The following is an 18,877-nucleotide window of genomic DNA, read 5'->3' on the forward strand; positions in this document are numbered from 1 at the left end:
GTGCCGTACATACAGTCCACTGCGATTCGAAGGTTATCGCGGGAAAGCTACTCTTTCAAATGAAACAGACAGAACACCAGCTTTAGCAAATCTTCCATGCCAGTTTCGTTATCGTCGGCGTAGATAAAAGGCAACCAAGTCTGTGCTTGATAGCAACGAATATAAGCTTGAAACCCAAAGGGTGGCAAGTCAGTCGAGCGGGCCATTGTTGTAGCATGGAACAGCCAAGAAGGGAGAGAAGAGTGCGAAATCTTGATTTTCATGGTTCCGAAACGAAACCGTAGCACGGTGGCACGCGCACCGCTCGATGCTGGCACAGTAACCTTCAAATCGTGCTCGGCTTTACTTCATAGCTGATAAGGAAACTTATGAGTCGCTTTCCTAAAGGAGAATCTAAAACATGTGAATCTTGATAGTAAGCACCCAGTGTTGGCCTCCCCTTCTGCCTGACGAACTTCGGGGACCGTGTGCCACTCACGAGCACACTCATGATCACGCTCACGAGCGTGTGCCCGCTTAACCGCCTCCTCCACAAAGGAACGAATCACCCGTGCCTACCCATAGACCGGCGGTGTATTTACAAACGCTTCGCTGCACAGAGCACCCACGTGACATGACCGTTCGCGCGATGGAGAACGGGAATTAACGTGGTCATTGGTTGGGGCCGCAAACCTAAAACGACCTAAAACATACCAAACCACCATTATTACCAAAACAAAAACGCGGAGATTTGACTTTAGGCAAAAAAAAAATTTAGAAAAAAAATTACAAAATGAAAAAACAACAACAACAAAAAACTAAAAGATGGGCTCGAACTGAAGCCATCAGCGCCAGTTATGAGTACTCTATGCCAAGTCTACAGAGCCACAGAAGCAGGCTCGTTTTAGCAGGCGCACAATAGAATACCGTGCGCAATGACACCACGCATGTCACGTGGGTGCTCTGTGCAGCGAAGTGTTTGGAAACACGCAGACCGGCCAACGGGAACTTGGGTTGCAGCTGCCGCCATCATCACCATCATCATCATCATCAGAGCTCCTTAAGGTGGGCTTTACTGTTGGCGTTCAGCATACACAAATCGCATGTTAAAGCCAGTTATTTCAAGCTTCGTTTGAAAAACAACATGCAAGAAGCCTTTCCTACATATTTCCCTGTTCCATCTTTTGGACGACCGCGTCTCCCCCCCCCCCCGAAAAAAATTCCTGGCTACGCCCCTGGTGACAGATGAAATCACAGGTGAACAGACCTTTCTCCAAATTTCCTTTGGTTGCAACATTGACGTATCCACCCAAAATTCTCATACATATCACATTGAAGGAGATTAGCCAGTTGCAATGAATTGGGCAATAATGCTTTGGTACCAAAACTCGCAAGAAGTGTTGAAGTGTCTTGGAGATCTTTTTTATTACTCTATAAAAGAAGTCGCCTATTTTCACACTGTGCTGCCATGTAAGGTTGTGTAAACATTTATTTGGAAGGAAAGCTTGCATGTTCTAGCTTGTTTGTGGAAGATTTATTTGCAGTTTGCGTGAAAGTAGTAAAAATGCGACAATCTACAATGTTACCTAATTAAATGACTGCTTAAAAGCTTGTCTAGGCAAAATAGTAAAAAATGCGACAATCTACAATGTTACCTAATTAAATGACTGCTTAAAAGCTTGTCTAGGCAAGTATAAGTTTTGACAGTTTTCTATCATTTTTGCACGGTTTTCGTAATATTTTGGTTATGGTGGTAGTGACCTAGACAGGAGGCTTTTGTCATAGCATGCCTTGAAGCTTGATGTATAATATTACTGCTGTAACGTGAAACCTCTTTTTTTTATCTTGTGGTCATTCTGGCCTCAACTGGTTATGGGTAATTTAGTCTCATGTAGCCAAGTGCTGTAGTCTCTTAATTCACAGCTGTAATTATCATCACCTTTGCATCACTCTTGAGCTCGCTGTTGTGTTATCAGCACTTGTGTGATTCCTATGTTCCTAGTGCATCACTCCAATGCCCTGCATTCACGTCAGTGTTTCTGTCGTCCTTCGCTATCTCGAAGCTGCATCACTTCCTGGCTTGAGAACCTAATATCCAGCTTGGAGCACATTCAGTGTGCCTTCAAATCCAATTCAGCTCAGTTTCAGTTGCTTTTTTTTTGTTGTACGACATTTCATGGGCTGTGATGCACATTACGCTTGGTGGGACACATGCTAACCCCTTCTGTTCCGCATAATTCTTACAAGAGGTCTGCATGTTGCTGTTCTGTGTTCTAAATAACAAAAGAGAATTTGTGAGCGTCTGAAACCTATCCCTAGGTTAAAGGGACTCTAAAGTGAGTTGTAAACATTGGCTGATTGCCCTACGTGATTAAAGCCTAGAATGCAGCACCATGCTGGGGTTATTGGCTGATTAAGAGCATTTTTTTTTTCTTAATAACGGGGCATACAAAAGTAATTTCTCGTGCCAGTTTGCCGATTTCAGCTGTGATAACACTGGCAAGTCTGTGAGGCTATGTTTAGTGTATTTCGAGCCTGTGTGCGAACAAAAAAAGTTGATGTGAACCAAGAAGTGGAGTAAAACGCAAAATATTGAAAGCTGAGATACCACGAAAACACATTGAAAACAGTGCAACTTCATTGCAGTAGTTAGTGTGGCGTCTGCAAACTGCCCATAAAAATAATGAGGGCTCTTGGCTTCCACTGAATAGTCAAGTAATGGAATTCATGGGCTAAACAATGCAGTCACAAGTAAGGCATAAAGAATTTCATTTTGGTGCCCTCTTTAAAAATTCCACTTGACAGAAACTTCTTGTAGCCAGGCCATATTTAAGGGTGCCATTGATTACGCTTGATTACATTTTTCCTGTATTAGTAAAAGCCAGCAAGAGGTAATGTAAAGCACATGGGCAACCTTACATTTCAAAGCACGCTCATCCTGAGGGTTGGACCATGAGCTTCCAAAGGTCTGCTCCCATCTTCCGTGTTACATTTCTAGACCAGACCCTTGTGGTCTCTGGCATTTTGTTTGGTGTTACTGCTGCTTTGCTAGTAAGGGCTGCTGGTGGTTATTAACTGTCTACTGCTCCTTTCTCAATCCAGTGCCCAATTGAGTGGTTCCACTTCACGTGTGTTGGCCTCACAAGCAAGCCCAAGGGGAAATGGTTCTGCCCAAAATGTTCGAGTGAACGGAAGAAGAAGTAGATCCCTGTGCGCGTGTGAGTGGTGTGGTGGACCTATGGGCTTGACATGCGGGGCACTGCGGAGCACACCTGGGAACAATTCATGTGTAGTGTGATCTGTGTCTGTGTACATAGGTGTGTGTGCGTGGTTTTGTTTGTACAGCACCGTCTACAAAGGCGGAACGGCAGTGTTCATTGGTGTACTGGCTCCACTAGTCCATTCGTGGACAAGCAAGGCATGATGAGTTGTCAAATATCGGCTCATGCGCCTTGATAGAAATAGCACCGACCGTAGCTAGAAAGCTCTTGTGTTTAATGTGTGGCAGGCTATGATGAGAGCAGAACCGGTGTGCGTGTGTGTGTGTGTGTTTTAGGTGAGCCTCCGCAATAGAGGGTGTACAGAACTTGATCCTGTTTACATTCTATTGAGCAGGGAGCTATATTCTTGCTGTATTTTCTATCTTTTGTGGCAAAACAGCCATATGCACTGCACTAGTTAGATTGTGTAATTGATTTGGGGTTAATTTCTTATTAAATAATGCAGAAAAACTAAATAAACACATCGTTCACAGGAATTGCAATCAGTTTTTATTTTTTTGTTGTCTCGTTGCGATGTACCTGTAATGGCCTTCAGTGATCTACTACAGCAGGAAATGTTACAAAAATAAGAATGGATGTTTCAAGACACGGGCTGCCTAAACACGAAAATTGTGGTCCGTACTGCGTGCCGCCAGGCTGAAAAAATGGCTGCATATCTGCTTTCTTTGCTGCTAATGAACTGCTGCCTTGGCCCAAACAGGTCCACATTATTCAGTGCATAGGACTTCGCCAGTATATTTGAGGCAAAATATGGGTACATAACCAACAGCGCTGGCGTTCGTTTAATTAAGGGGGCCGTGAAGATAAAATACGTTAGGTTCATCAAAAAGACTGCTTTGTCCGAATGACTATGACACCAATTGTATTGAAAACGGCAAACATAATCGTGGTATTAAAGAAAACATGAAGACTGCCTTGCCACTTTCCTCCGATTTATCTATGACCTCACAAAACCTTGTTTGTTGCATAGGTGGCCGTCCACCGCCAAGAAACATACCTGGGCGATTATAGTGGAGCCTTTATTTACTTTTGATGGTATCACTTGAATGCCAACGGGCAGTCAACACGCTGACAGCTATGCTTTAAGTGCTGGCCCATACTGTGTCACTGTTGCGCGTAATTGGAAACTTTTTCAATACTATTTCTTGCATTCCTCTGGTTAAAAATGCATCTTTCGTTTCTGAAAAGGAGCTAGTTCTTCCAAATTTAAGAAAGTTGTTTTGTTTTCATAGCTCCTTTAAGAATACGAGGGATTGGTTTTTACAATAGCAAATAAAAGACTCAAAAAAGGTTGAAATATAAAAGAAAACACGAAAAAGATCTTGGCTTAAGCTGTTCCATGCGGAGCAAAATCAAAAGATTGATTTTGCTGAAAAATTGACCTGCTGAAAAATTCGTGCTGTCCCAACAGAGAGCCAAGCAGTTTGAAAGTGGGAAAATTGAATTGAAAAGCCTTCATTGCATTCATGATGGGTATAGGGAAGGGAGGGGAAGAGTTTGAAGGGTTGAAAAGCACGGGCCGGCAAAGGCTACCGTCTGTTGATGTTTGGAGCGAAGGAGGCAGATCTGCGGGTAATTTTGAACTCTGTTCTGACACATGGGTGGTTTCTAAATATTGAATTTACATGTGAAATATTATGCATGCTTGCTGCACCACTGCTTGTGTAGAAAAGCTATTTGTGAAATATAAATTATGAATTGCCTACGGATTATGATTGGCAAGAGTATAATGCATTTTATAGCAGCTGCAGCTGTTCTTTCCACTTCTAATTCTCTTTCTACACCTAAATAGCATGGCTTGATGAGTATACATAACGACTGTGAAAAAAATAAACCATCATGTATTGGTGAAGCTGCAACAGTCTTGTGAATTCCTTACTGGGGTCAGAGCTACCTGGATACCCTCACATCCACTGTATAAGTCTTAGTTGTGAGCAATATACACAACCAAGCAGCAAGTTGTTCCCCCACACTGATCGCACGCCCCATGCGTGCGTACGTTACCTCTTTAAAAAAAAACATAGTTTTAACTTCAACTGTAACACACATTAGATTTAACTTCCCTTTTTCATTCTGTTTCACTCAGCAAGTTTATTTTGAATGGCTTGTACGCGCTTGTACCATGCATTTCCAAAATGCAGACAGCATCACCTTTGGGCGTTTTGTGAATTGTGGTGCTGCATGTGCTTGTCGTCTTGACTTTCCTCAAATTCTGTGGAAATATTTTGCTCGTGATACATACTCCATTAGAGTTAACTCACTGTTTCTAAGCTTCCAAGTATCCCGAAGTGGCTATTTCATTTGACTACTAGAACGACAAGAAAAAAAAAAAAAAAGCTGGGGGGAAGGAGGGGCGAAGCAAATGCATCTTTCAGGTGTCTTGTGCACAGGTTTTGAGGCATAAATGTTGTACGGCTTAGCTATGTGCCATGGCATGTGAATCCAGGAAATGTTCTGCAACCACTTCTTTTCTCAGTGCTGTTTCTGTCTGCTATGTTGTTTGTCGCAAAGCATTGGCATTTGTGGAGGTGACTGATGCTGGCAAGCAAGTAGTCGATATGCATCCTCCGAGTTCACAAACTTGCCTTTACTCCAGTCAATGGGGGTGGCCGCACACTTTTATTTCTGTAAGGAACACCTCAGTCGTTGCCCAACCAGACGGAATGCACACGTGCGAGGGCGGCTGTTTTGTTGGTACTGTATTTGTAATGTTTGTGAGCGGTATACACAGAATGCTGATGAGAAATGCGGGGCTGGTGATGATGGTCTCCTCTTGAGGTTGATGTGCGCTTTGGGCCGCTTCACTTGAGCCTGTACTTTTTGGTGGTTCTGCTGAACTTGACGAGGGAGATGACGATCCACATGATGCACACCAGGAAGCTGTACGCCCCCAGCAGGAAGTAGAGGCCGTCGTAGGTGCCGATCTGGTCCCGGAAGTAACCTGCGCACGGGCCCAATCGTCCTCGCTCAGTCCTCTACTACTTCTATTTTGCAATGGGTGCAGTTTGAAAATTCTAGCCTGGGTTGCAGCACATGGCTTGCACTTTGGAAGATGGTGGGACATTTTATTCATTTTTGTCTAATTTTTTCAGCGCAATGTGCTGCCCAGAGAGCAAGTAATTCAAACAATAAACAAGAGCACGAAATTAGAATGGTGCTATCATACTAATGAGAACCATTATGCAGCAGTCGTTTTATCTGTCATGTTTTGTTTGTTGAGGTTTCTACACCCAGGGAAGGCCATTTTGCACATGGAAACAACCGTTATTGGGGGTGTAGAGGGCAAAAGATATGGTTTGGCCAAAGCCTATGAATGTTCAGAACAGGTTGAAAGAAGCATGGCCACACCAGTGCTGCAGTACCTGCTTTCTGAGCACAGTGGCTTGTGAGTATAAATAGCAGCACACACAAAAAAAAAGGGATCCGGTTTTACAGTTTACTGTGCCAACGGGAGCGGTCGCAGATCATTCACTTGGTGTCCCAACAGCACCTGGATTTTGCAACGTAAGCGATAGCGAAGATGTGTGCTTTGGTGTGCACAGTATTCAGAGACAAGGATGGGGTTTGATTGGGAGGGGATGATTAGGTAGATGGCCTGATGGTGGTATGTGTGGCAACGTCATTGCCGCAAGCTATCACTGCATGTTTCCTTACACGCGAGTGTAGGGAGGCCCGTATTTTTGTTCGCAAGTTTGTTTAGAACACATGCTCCCTATTCCCTAATCCTCCTTTTCTGTGACAGATAATTCTCAAGCATGGTTACGAGTCGAGTGTGTGCTGCATGATGGAGGCTGAGAGATTGCACCAGAGCAGCTTGCTGTCGAATACCTATTTACTGAGGTCTGTCTGCAATGACTGCTGTGAAATGCTCTCCCAATTGGCGAGGCAGTCGTGCCACACCCCACATGGTTTGCAATGTGCTACACCAGCCACAGTACTCGTAGCATTATTTCAATTGTGGTGCGAAACTATTTGCTTCAATGTATCACAAAATCATAACAGAACAGCTGCATCCAAACTCTGCATTAGGAAGCATCGTAATTGTTGGTGAAACTTTTTTTTTACCGCTAAGAAATTTTTTAAATATAAAGTTAACTGCAGTCAGTTGCAATTAGTGTAACAACAATACCCCTAGTAACTGCACCACATCAACATCATTCCAGTGCCATCAGGAAATTTAAGTATCACAACAATAATGAATTTCAAGAGGAAATGAAGGAGAATGTATTATGTTGGAACTTGTGGGTTGACAGCGTCCAAAAGTTGGGGAAATTGCTTGCTTCTCTTTATTGAGAAGGGAACCCAGTAGGATGATCATACAAGGCAGTAATCTTTGCTGTAAACATGGGAAGAAGCTTACTGAGTAAGCTGCAATAAACGGGGGGGGGGGGTCTTCATCACTTTTGCATGGGAGTGGCTCTGTGCGCACACTCGGCCAGCAGTGACGGCTCAATGTCGAATTGCACTCCTGAAACTTCTCTAACGGTTGTGAAGAGGGAGGCAACAAGGAAGAACGGCATGTGATTGCGAATGTCGAGAACTTGTTTCTCTGACTGATTGACTTTGATGCACTACCCTAGGTCTGACTTTGATACCCTATGGTTACATCGGGGCTGTGTGACATCCCAAGGTTCGCACAGGTCCTTGAAAACCTTGAAAACCCTTGAATTTAGAAGTGTAAAGTTCAAGGCCTGGAAAGTCCTGGAATTTTTAAAGGGTCCTTGAAAACCCTTGATTTTTCTGGAGATAACCAATGGCCCTATCTTTTCACAAGAATTTCAAGTGTTTGTCGTGAATTTTAGGTGTTAAAAATGTAAAGAAACATTGTCACAATCAAGTTTCAGTGTATTGCGTGAAAGTACGAGTTGTGGATTCTCATTATTACGAGGCAACATTGGGAACAGCACTCCACAATAGAATTCATGTCGCGATACAATCCCATGAAAGCCGGATTCTGTTCTCTATCTTGCATGTTCCATCTATTCTGTGGACGGCCTTTCATTGCATGTTTGCTGTGCCTCATACGCTCCATCTGCATTTGCTTTTACGTGCAAATGGTGGACGTGTACATAGTTCATCCTGCTTTGCAGCAACACTTGCTGAGGTGATTTCAGCTGATACTCTTGCTGGCAAAGCAGGAGATGCAGGTAACATTAACTAAGTTTTGAAATCAAACAGCCTCAGCAAAAGACGAAGAAAAAAGAAAAACCTCTAAATATAAATTATGAAAAAAAAAATCTGGGGGAGCATTCATGAACCCATAGCACCTGTCTAAATGTGCAATAATGTGCTTAGGTATTAGGCAATATCAAAATTTTGCATTTTGTTGAAAAAGTTATAAATAACCCCAGATAAAACTTAAGATGGTGACCTTGAAAATGTGTTTTCTGGTCCTTGAAAGTCCTTGAAAACCCTTGAATTTTTGCTTTTGAAGCCCGTACGAACCCTGCATCTTCAAATAACTGTGGTTGTTCTTCAACATCTAATAATTCTGTCTATTTTAACCCGCTGCTTTCTAAATTCACGAGTTAATTGCACGAACGGAGGGAAACGAGCACAATGTTTTCGCATATGAAGCTTAGTAAAACGTTAAGAGTGGTGTTGCAGTGCCTCCGAGTCTTCCCTGCCCCAATGATCTTATGTGTTAGTGTTGACATCATAACAGAACAGTATATGGGAAAGGGAAAATCTTAAATAAAGTTACGCTAGTATATTTTACAGCGGAGCTGTTATAGGCTATCCCCCTCCCCCTGTTGCATCCTTAGTGTGTTTTGTAAGCTGGTTTTCCCACATTGTGTGGTGCTCTCCGCACGTTCCGTGTCTGACTGCACCGGTACCCTCGCGGTGTATGTTTAGGCTTAATGTTAGCTGTTATAGGCTGAAAGCCGCTCTGACACCTCTTCCTCATTTCGGCACATCCTCTCCCTTCAGCCATCTGTCCGCCTCCGGCGCTCTCTCGCTAGCACCGCTGCGTCGCTGTGCGTGCCTCTTTGCTGTTACATCACACATTGCCTAGCGACGTTATCGCGTGTTGTGCGCAGCAAGGAAGAACAGCGTGCCTTCGAAGAGTGCCGAGAGTGAGGCGAGAAGACGGTAGGAGGAGGCAACTGACGACGATCGGGCCGCGGGCGCAAAGCGCAAGCACGATGCCCGCCAAAACGCAAGACGTCGGCGTGGCTACAATCACGCTCAACGCTTCCTCGGCGCCACGGCGCGGTTTGAGCGGGAGTTTGTGGCCAACCGATTTGCCATCGCCTGTGCGGTGTGGGATTGTTTGTGATTTCCCAGGGACCTCAGTCCCGTTACCACGGCAACCCAGACACAGCTTCGCCGGTCATCCACCTTCACAAAGCATAGAATGGCACTGAATTTTCTTATAAAACTTTACGAACAGTTTCAGCTCGTTTCAAGCGCGTGCGGGACCCGACTACATAAGTGCAGCCAGCTAGATAGATATACGCCAACCCACCTATGCAGAAGGGCCGCACGAGGGAGATGATTCCGAGCACCATGCGGTACATGGCGAAGGTGGTGGGCATGATGCTCACGCCCAGGTAGTCTGCGAGCAGCACCGTGTTGAAGATGCCGCCGCTGCCGACGGCCGTGCCCAGGGCCACGGTGACGGCGAAGGTGAGCTCGTAGCTGCGGCACAGCGGCAGCGCGAAGAAGGCGGCGCTCCACACGGTGTACACGAGCACCATCATGTGGTCCTTGCGCAGCAGCCGCCGGTCCGTGAGCACGCCGCTGAACAGGCGGCCCACCAGGTCGCCCGTCGAGAAGCTGGTCAGCAGCAGCGCGGCGCGGTGCCGCGACACGCCGCGGCTGATGGCGAAGTCCACGATGGTCACCGGGAAGACGACGAACGAGAAGGAGAACGTGATGCCGGTCAGCACGATCGCGTAGAACACGGGCCGCCGCAGGAACGCGAACACGGCCATCTGGCTGCGGAACCAGCGCTCCAGCTTCTCCTCCACGTTGCTGCCGGCGGCCCCGTCGCCGTCGCCGCAGCGCTCCACGGGCAGCTTGATCTTCTCGGGCGTGCACTCGTTGTCGACGGCCACGAGGCGCAGCTTCTTGTGGCGGTCGATGCGGCGCATGCGGCTCAGCGGCGACTCGAGCAGCATGGAGCCCGGGATGGCGTTGAGCGACATGGCGCCCAGGAAGAGCAGCGTGGTGCGCAGCCCGTACGTGTGGATGATGCCGAACAGCATGGGCGGGAAGAAGAACGAGCTCAGCGTGCCGCCGGCGAAGTAGATGCCGTTGCCGGACGCCCGGTGCCGCTTGAAGTACTGGTTGATCACGATGGTGTTCGAGAAGTACATCATCCCTTGGCCGATGCCTGCGCACGAACGAAGGCCCGCTCAAGCCCCGCTATCTACCCTGTTTGCGTGCAAAATGGCATATACACAAATGATCCTCTCTCCGTGGCACATCCTGCCATTGCTACGTTTGACAATAACCTGCCCGACTACCAGTATTGTCTCGCCTACTTGGTTTGCTAGTGGCCAGAGAAGATAGTGGACTACTGCCGTTTTTTTTTTCTTTTGACCTGCTTGGTTTGTTAGTGCTCGGGGAAGAGCTAGATGCAGGAGGAATAATTGAAAGAGGCTCGTGAATACGCTACGGAAGGACGCTTCGCTTGTGCATTTAGCACTACTAATTATGTGCACAAAATTATCAATCTTCTGCATTTAACACATGTATATAAAGGCCGCATATGCATTTAGGAACTGCACGCGTACAATTCCAAATAAGTAACGCGACGCCAACCTGCTGCGACTCCCGCGCAGTAGTAAAATGTAACTATATCGAGCGAGTATATGAATAGAATTTCGACATACATGGAACATATACGTATCATTTAAATGAACAGAGGGGCCGTTTGCAATAAATTAATCTTTACCTGCCCTGGAAGTTCGCTTCGACGTGCTACACGTTCATTTGGGGAGAATTGTATTTCTGTTGTTTTTTGCATGTTGCGAGTTTTACTCTTTGTTGCAACACAGCAACCATACATTAGCCAATAAGGTCCGAAAATGAATCCCCCGCATTAGCAGCTGAAGATAGGGGAGATTTGCCTTTTTATATTTCTCCTGAGTTTTTCAAGCTCCATGGGCGTACCACGGACTCCTTTTGAGTCAAGGATTGTCCATTTCTTCCCTAGACTAATGGCGCACGATATAGTAATACTCCGCTCTTCTGCGACATTTCTTACTCAGTTTGGGCCTGAGTTCACGCGTTCACGTGAACATATCGAGCAGTGGAGATGGCCTCGCGTTTAGAGGAGGGCTCTTATGAGCAGTAGACGTCACGTGATCGACGGCGCAAGTGACAGTGACCCCACCCGCTTGTGCGGCCTTTCCTCGGAGATGAAACGTCAAAAATAACAGACGCCGCTTGCAAGGCTTTGTTGCTCTGAAAGTTACCTAGAAACAATGTTGGAAACAGTGTAATGACCCATGAAGCGCATAAATAAATAAAATGCCAAGTTTCTCAATGTTTAACTTCTTTTTTTTCTTTTGTGTTTTATATTTATCCTTGTCAACTTGCCCAGTGTGCTGTATACATGATAATGTCAACCTTCTCCCCTATCCTCCTATCCCTATGTATTCTTTCCTCCCTGTCTCTCTCTCCCTCCCCCCTCCCCCCCCCCCCCCCCCCCCCCCTACACCAGCAGGCGTTCCGGTGTCCGCCCCCTAGGCGAGACAATTTACGCCTGTTGGTGGATCTTCCCTTTCCAATGAACAATAAAACATACATGCATACACACATAAAGTGCCGGCTTCGATGGTACACACATGCATTGCTAGGAATACAACTTCCAAATGCCGTTTGATCAGTCTGATAAATATAATGGTGTTTAACGCGGAGAAGTTACACCTGGCCTATGAGGCTCGCCTTAGTGGAGGTCTCCGGAATAATGTAGACCACTTGGGAATCTTGAAGGCGCGCCGAAATTTCGACACCCGCATCCTTGGGCTCAGCAGCACAGCGCGGTAGTCAGTGAGCCACCGTGCCGGGTTTAATAAGTCTGATAACAAGGTATGACGCCTTTGGAATTTTTGTTAAAGTTCTCCTTAAGAACCCATGCATCCTTAGCGCAATATACTGGGGCCCTTTGAAGCCGGCTTCAGTAGCGTGCACAAGTGCCTTGCTGGGAAGTCATTTGTTCATGGGCAGTAGCGGAAATTAAGGACCTAGGGCCATATTTTAAATACCTCAATAACACCTATGTATCCCTATGAAGCACTGAACACGTATCCCCTGTGGAGCCGGCTTCATAACTATACACAAACGCATTGCTGGAAAGACGTTCTTAGGGGAATTTTGTTATCTAAGTGTGATTGCCGAAGACCCGTTTATTGAATGCGTGCACAAGACACCAAGCATCACCATGGGGCGCTATGCACCACTACTGTACACACATACGCACTGTTGTAAATCTGATATCTGATAGTAAATCTAAGTGTGAATGACCTAGAGCCTTCTATTACAGCATTTTCTTGTGCGGCGAGAGCGCGACACATCCAGCGTTACCGACGGACATGCAGAGGGGTTTACCCGGTAAGCCCACATAGAAATGTCTAATTAAGTATTTAAAGTGTGCTCGTGAACTGGCGTATACCACTGGGCTAATGCAGCTGCTTGAGGTATAGGATTGGCGTAATCTACATACGTAGCCTATTCCCAAAATTTAGAACACTGGGCGTTCCAGTACTTTTGTAGCCTTGACATATAAATAGTATTCCCTGAAGTTGCAACGATAAGTCATTATATTACCGTGTCTTGACCTACACGCTCTCGAGATGTGTTTATACGCTACACGCAGAAAAAAAAAAAAAAAGCAGCAGCAGTTCGGCGCGCGCCTGAGGTGCTGTCTGTGTACAAGCGAGCAAATCCATGCTTTTCTCGGAAACACGGCGACTCAAGCTGGAAGCATTACTCAGAGGATTTAAACTTGAGATTGTGCGCTTATTTGCGTGAGGCTTTATTGTAATATAAACGGCTTGCACTGACATCAACTTAGCTGGCATGTTTCTGAACCGCATGAATGGCGAAAGACTGCTCGCTTATCTAGTGCTCTTATCTTTGGGAGCACTGAGAGAGCCAAGAGGGGCTTACAAAAAAATACCTAACGCCCCTATCTGGAAAAAAAATGGCTGAAACCCGAAGCTTTATCCGACACAAATGCAAAGTCCGCCATTCAATCAGTCAAAGTCCAAACATGCGACAACGCTCAGCTAACCGAATGTGACGTTATGATGTTCTATCTATCAGTTTGTGATTGGGTCATATGAATGTGTTGATTCGGTTAGCTCAGCGTTGTCGTTGATTTGGGCTTTGTCGTTGTCGTTGATTGGTTAAACGTGTAGGGGGTTGCCTGTTAGAGACTGCGCTCATCATCATCATCGCTCAAACGTATGACGCTAAACTGCATTCGTCTACCACAATGGAACCCGTAATGCATGCAAAGACATCCCATTATTTATGCTCTGTGTGATTGATGCGCCTTTTGTGGAAACCCGTTGTGTAAAGCTGGCTTTCCTGCAGTAAAGTTGGTTTTTCTGCAGTGCGTTTTTTCCGGCACCGGTACAAGACAGACATGGAAAGCTTCGCTTTAAAAATGGCTGTGGTGTGGTCACGTGCAAGCTATGCATACAACTTCCCTCGGTGCCTGCACCGGTCATTAATTGGGTGGGATCCGCTCTTCTACTCCAATTTTCGCCAAGCATAAAACCAACACTGAATTCGCCAGAGCGGGTATGCGCAGCGACACGCACAGTAAAGCAGCTCATGAAAAGCACCGCAATGCTTCCAGCGTTTGACGAAAGCGTAAAGCGTAAGAGTGAGAAAAAGAGTGTGACAAACCTATGATCGTTCCCAGAACGACTGTTATTACCTGGACCCGAAAGACCAGGAAGCACAGCATACACGCTGCGGACACCGTGACTGAGCCCACGATGGACAGCTCCCGAGTGTCCACCACTTTGTACACTACGCTGCACAGGATGACTGCGAGGGAGGCAACGAAAAACGAGCGAATGAGTTGAGTGGCAATACAAGAACTGTCTAATTAAACTCTGCATGTGCTCATTCCTGGTGCCGTTGAAGTTACAACTAACGGCCTCCGTTTCTGTTTCGCTCGTGTTAGCGGAGAGAACGTTGCACCTGGGCGCTGCACGTAATTTACAGTTGAAGTCTCCAGCAATGTAATAGAAATTTGTAATGCACGATTGAGTAATTAGACCCTCCATTTAGTGTAATATTAACGGGAAGCCCCAAAGTATGAGCAACGTTTCGGCATATTTGTAACTTAATTATCTTCTTTTAGCGTGTAAATTGACATATCAGTGCGTGCTGGCCTGTTCGCGTATTCGGCGCGGAGCACATTCCCCCAGACAGCATTCCCTAGAGAGCAATATATGACGCCCTGTCGGGGGGACAACATGGCCGTGCCTCTACTGAACAGTTTTCTGAGCACATGCAGAAATAAGGAGCAACTGTAGCCGCCGAGGTGGGCACACGGCGCACGTAACTCACTGGTGAAGCTGGTCAGCGTGTCCATTAGGCTAAACGACCAGGCGGCCTCCTGGCGGCTGACGCTGAACGCGTCCAAGATGGCGACGAACAGGATGCCGCTTGATCGGTTGATCAGCGTCAGCCAGAAAAAGTTCCAGGCGCACGCAACGGACACCACCCAGCTGTGGGGTGTGTCCTGGTAGGGATTCGAAGCCGGCCCCTGGGCGGCCGTTGGGGGCGGCGACTTGCCGTTCTGCTGGCAGGGCGTCGCCTCTGGTGACGGGCCCTCGGGCCCCTTCTTTTCCCGGAGCCCCGTAGTCATGGCACTGCCTTCTGCGACAGGGAGGAGCAGACATCGACAGCCGAGGACATGAGTACACCTCGCCACTGTACAAGGCATGCTCCGTGTTGCTAGGTTCCCATGACGGAATGACCTGAGGCGTCCCAAAGATTTTGGAAAGACTAAACGAGGTTCAAAGGACGATAAGCTCTAAGAATTGTGTAGACGAAATATTTTGCGGATAGAAAATCCGAGAGACGGAATGTCGTAGGAAATACTGGAAGCTGCACAAATATTTCAAAGTGCAAGAAACACCATAGGAACCATAATTAAGGCTAGAGGCTTTCAAACTTGTGCATGACGGAAAAGCGTTGCCCTGGAACAATAATTGTGCAGTAGTAACGAGACAACACTAACGGAGCGCGGCGATAATGGTCCATGCACGAGACGAACGTATAATATAAGCGCGAAAAATCAAGCTAACAAAAACGGCCGATTTTGATTGCTGTTTTTTTTTGTTCGTTTATTTTAGAATGATTCTAATTCATGTTAATCGAAACTGAAAAAAAAAGCGCTACTTTCACGTGGTGAACACGTGATTAGTGCGAGAGTGGGTGGCTATTCATTGGTGATTCTAGGCTATTCTTGGTTGGTTATGCATGTACAAATTAGCAACGGCATTCGTAAAGCCCAAAATTGTTTCAAGTGAAGATATATGCAGGTTCACTAGCACGAATTTCTGAAGACTATTGTGAGAAGTTAGAATGACGGTAAGGACGCGTAAGCTGGCTGTAAGCTAGACGAAACCTGATGACTCTAAACGTTCCTGCTTCATCCATGCCTGCACTAACCGTACTACACAAACACACGCTACACATTCAGCAGCGAACAGAGACAGCCGAAGGAGCCGGCGCGGCAAAGTGCCAGGAACGTTTCTTCCAGCAAAAAAAGACGCCACTCGTCTGTCGTGCTGGTTCGGCATTTTTTCGCACAACAGGCGAGCCGATCTGCGCATGCCCAAGCGTTGCCTAGCTACGGATACGCGCGCACCTCGTTCTTGCTGGGGCGGCATTCTTTCGCTCGGGTTGGCTTCGCACACAAGACGGGAATTTCGCTAGTGGCGTAACTAGTACTGTCGCGCTAAAACCAAACGATTTAATGAGTGGCAAAAAAATGATGCCTGGTAATCGGTATGAGAGGGAAATGAGCGCATGAAATCGAAAGCCTATATTGACTACGAGATGCGCGTTAAATCAGAAGGCATGGTTTTAGGTCATCAGAGTGCTCGATAATGGTCTACGAATACAGGGAAGCTTACACCCGCGCGAAAGACTTGAATGGCGAAGCTGTTGCATGTGAGCATTCTTGGACACATAGTTTCAGGATCATAGTTTCAGTTTGAGTATCATGTTTATTTACATAATGTGGTGATTGTACTCGTCATGTACGAAGAAGACGACGACGTCCTCGATGCAATGGCTTCTTAATCCTTAATGGCTTCTAGAGAATGCCGTGGGCGCGGTAACCTTCCCCAAGCAGGGTGTGAGCGCATGCGCATGACGACACGAGGGCGAATGAACGAGGGCCGTACTCTATGACGTGTCTTTCTCGTTCCGAGCAAGTTCTGCTTTTCCTTCTGTGTCATACCTCTGTCCTATTTTGTCCATTGTTTCCATGTTACTCATGCCATCTGGCAACACGGGGCATTAAAAAAATATTACCTTGATTACGGCGAACGTGGAAGCTTTCTTTCTTTTTTTTGTTATAGCCACTGCGCTAATCGGGGACTCGGCGGTCGCCGCGAGGTACGCGCTCACGAGCGCTCGGCATTTTCTAGCTCCTCGGCGTTTTTGCCAGCTTTTTTTACACGAAAGTGTTTTATTCCCGGATACAGAAATATTTCAATGACGTCCTGCCCGTCACGGAAATGACGGCAGTTCAACGAAGCAAGCGGCCTGTAAAGGGTGCACCCCTGCATACAGGGTCTTCTTGCGGGGAGGCAACCTTTAGTACTAAAGATTACGTTATAGTTAGTGTTGTTCGTTTTCGGGTTTTATATTTTAACCCGAAAGTGTTTTATGCCGGGACACACCAAATTTCACTGACGTCATATCGGTCACGGAAATGACGGCAGTACACATTTGCCGAAGCGACCCGCCAGCAGCACGTCGCTCACCAAGCACACCCACAAGACAGCCGCCGACCCGCAAATCATGCTGGCAGCCGCAGATTTCGCTGCACATTTCACTTCCGTGTTTTACCGATTCCTATGACAGAGGAATCAACCAGTTTTTTTTTTCTGAAACTACTGCGCGTGCCGGAGACGCTCGACGGTCGCCGCGAGGCGCGCGCTCACGAGCGCTCGGAATTTCTTGGTATTTTTTCCTGCAACGGCGGACTTACGGGTTGTAAAACAGCTCCGCTGTTAAAGGGACACTGAAGTGAATTTGTCAAGCTCCCGTTTTTGCTTGCACTGTGTAGACTGGCTCAAATTAACACACTATTCATCGTTTATCCGGTTGACAAATCGGTAATTATTTTACAAAGCGCGAAAGAAGAAAAACTACTATGCGCGGTTTGCGGCGGCCGCACCAACTAAAGGCTGTGACGTCAGGAGGGGGGGGCACCGTGATTGGACGATGCCCAAGGTTAGCAATCAAAAGTTTCGGTTTCGGTTCTGTAAAACAACATGCTTGACATCTGATGGCGTCGTTGGATGGGCATTCTCGATTTCTCAATTATCGCCGTACCGCGCTTCTGCCATGTTGTCGGCTGTCAAATGTCTAAGATAAACCTCCCAGGGCGGCTTGGAATCGTAGAAATCACTAGACGAGGCCTACGCAGTAGATGAACGCCCTCCGCGTCACCGCAGACTCTCAAATGCCATGCGCTTTTCCCGCATATTCGGAGCTTGCCTCACTCATGTCTGTTCGTAAAAAGCTAGTTCGCACCAGGCCAAGGGTGTGCTGATTCAGGCCTGGGCCCACTGCCCGCAAGCAGTCGGTGCTTGTGGCAACAGCACGCCAACGAGAACTCGCTAGCGCGTCATTGTCAGTATGCGCGCGTTCTGCTATCTCGCTCGTGGAGCAGTGAACGTTACGGCCCAAAAATGGTGAACTCAGTTCAGAAAACACCGGCCGCATACGAAAAAATCAACTTACAAAAAAAAAAAAAATACATGTACCATCGGGGACTCGAACTAGCGACTTTCAAAACAAATTCCAGCGCCTCAAACCGCTAGGCCACGAGCCGACGGTGGCCGGATTGGATATATAAGGTTTATAATGTATGACCAGTTTACACTTTTATTTATTTTAAGCATTTTAAGTACTTTATGTGACTATTTGTTGTATATCACTCCTGCAGTAAGTGTCCCCACAATATCTCACGTCTAGCAATTGAATTTCTTTGACGGAAAAGCGTTCGCAGATGTGCGGTCGTGCTGCTGACCGCTGTGCTTGTTTACCCAGCGCAAAAAGTGCTTCCTGCTCCCTAGTTTTGCGCTGTACGGTAAAAGTTTCAGGTGATTTTATTTTCTTAGTACCTATATTGACTTCGCTGGCTCTTCTCCCGCCTTCAATTGGCCTTAGATTTTCCTACTAGCGTAAAGTCAGGGAAGCGTCGCATGTGCACTTGTGCAGCGCTTGTGTGGAGCGACCCGGACTCTGAGTTTGACACAGTGTACAAACTAACAAAGTAAGGAAAGGCACATTCTTTCATTCACAAAGGTGTTGTGGCTTAGTTTCAATTGAGCGAGCGAATAGCGACGACCCGTCGGCGGCCGGCGGACGAAACGCTGGGCCGACTGACTCGATCG

The 18,877-nt window shown here is 46.7% G+C and overlaps 2 protein-coding genes across 3 annotated transcripts in view; one reads left to right on the top strand and one right to left on the bottom strand.

Annotated features, from left to right (window-relative positions):
* Ing5 (inhibitor of growth protein 5) overlaps nucleotides 1–4,174 on the top strand; it is a 14,538-nt gene extending 10,364 nt beyond the window's left edge. The window contains exon 6 of the mRNA XM_077676140.1: nucleotides 3,082–4,174. Within this exon, the coding sequence (XP_077532266.1) occupies nucleotides 3,082–3,183 (102 nt within the window). The 3' untranslated portion in view covers nucleotides 3,184–4,174. The remainder of the gene's footprint in view (nucleotides 1–3,081) is intronic.
* Nucleotides 4,175–5,826: 1,652 nt separating this feature from the next.
* Nucleotides 5,827–18,877, bottom strand: part of LOC144144619 (monocarboxylate transporter 12-like) — a 31,032-nt gene continuing 17,981 nt past the window's right edge. For both annotated transcript variants that reach the window (XM_077676138.1, XM_077676139.1), the window contains 4 exons: nucleotides 14,802–15,113; nucleotides 14,130–14,273; nucleotides 9,730–10,599; nucleotides 5,827–6,201 (listed from right to left, as the gene is read on the bottom strand). In XM_077676138.1, the coding sequence (XP_077532264.1) occupies nucleotides 6,062–6,201; nucleotides 9,730–10,599; nucleotides 14,130–14,273; nucleotides 14,802–15,113 (1,466 nt within the window). In that variant the 3' untranslated portion in view covers nucleotides 5,827–6,061. The remainder of the gene's footprint in view (nucleotides 6,202–9,729; nucleotides 10,600–14,129; nucleotides 14,274–14,801; nucleotides 15,114–18,877) is intronic.

This window comes from Haemaphysalis longicornis, unplaced genomic scaffold (genome assembly GCF_048455015.1).
Source record: "Haemaphysalis longicornis isolate Haplotype H1 unplaced genomic scaffold, Haemaphysalis longicornis Haplotype H1 scaffold_7, whole genome shotgun sequence".
NCBI classification, from domain to species: Eukaryota; Metazoa; Arthropoda; class Arachnida; order Ixodida; family Ixodidae; genus Haemaphysalis; species Haemaphysalis longicornis.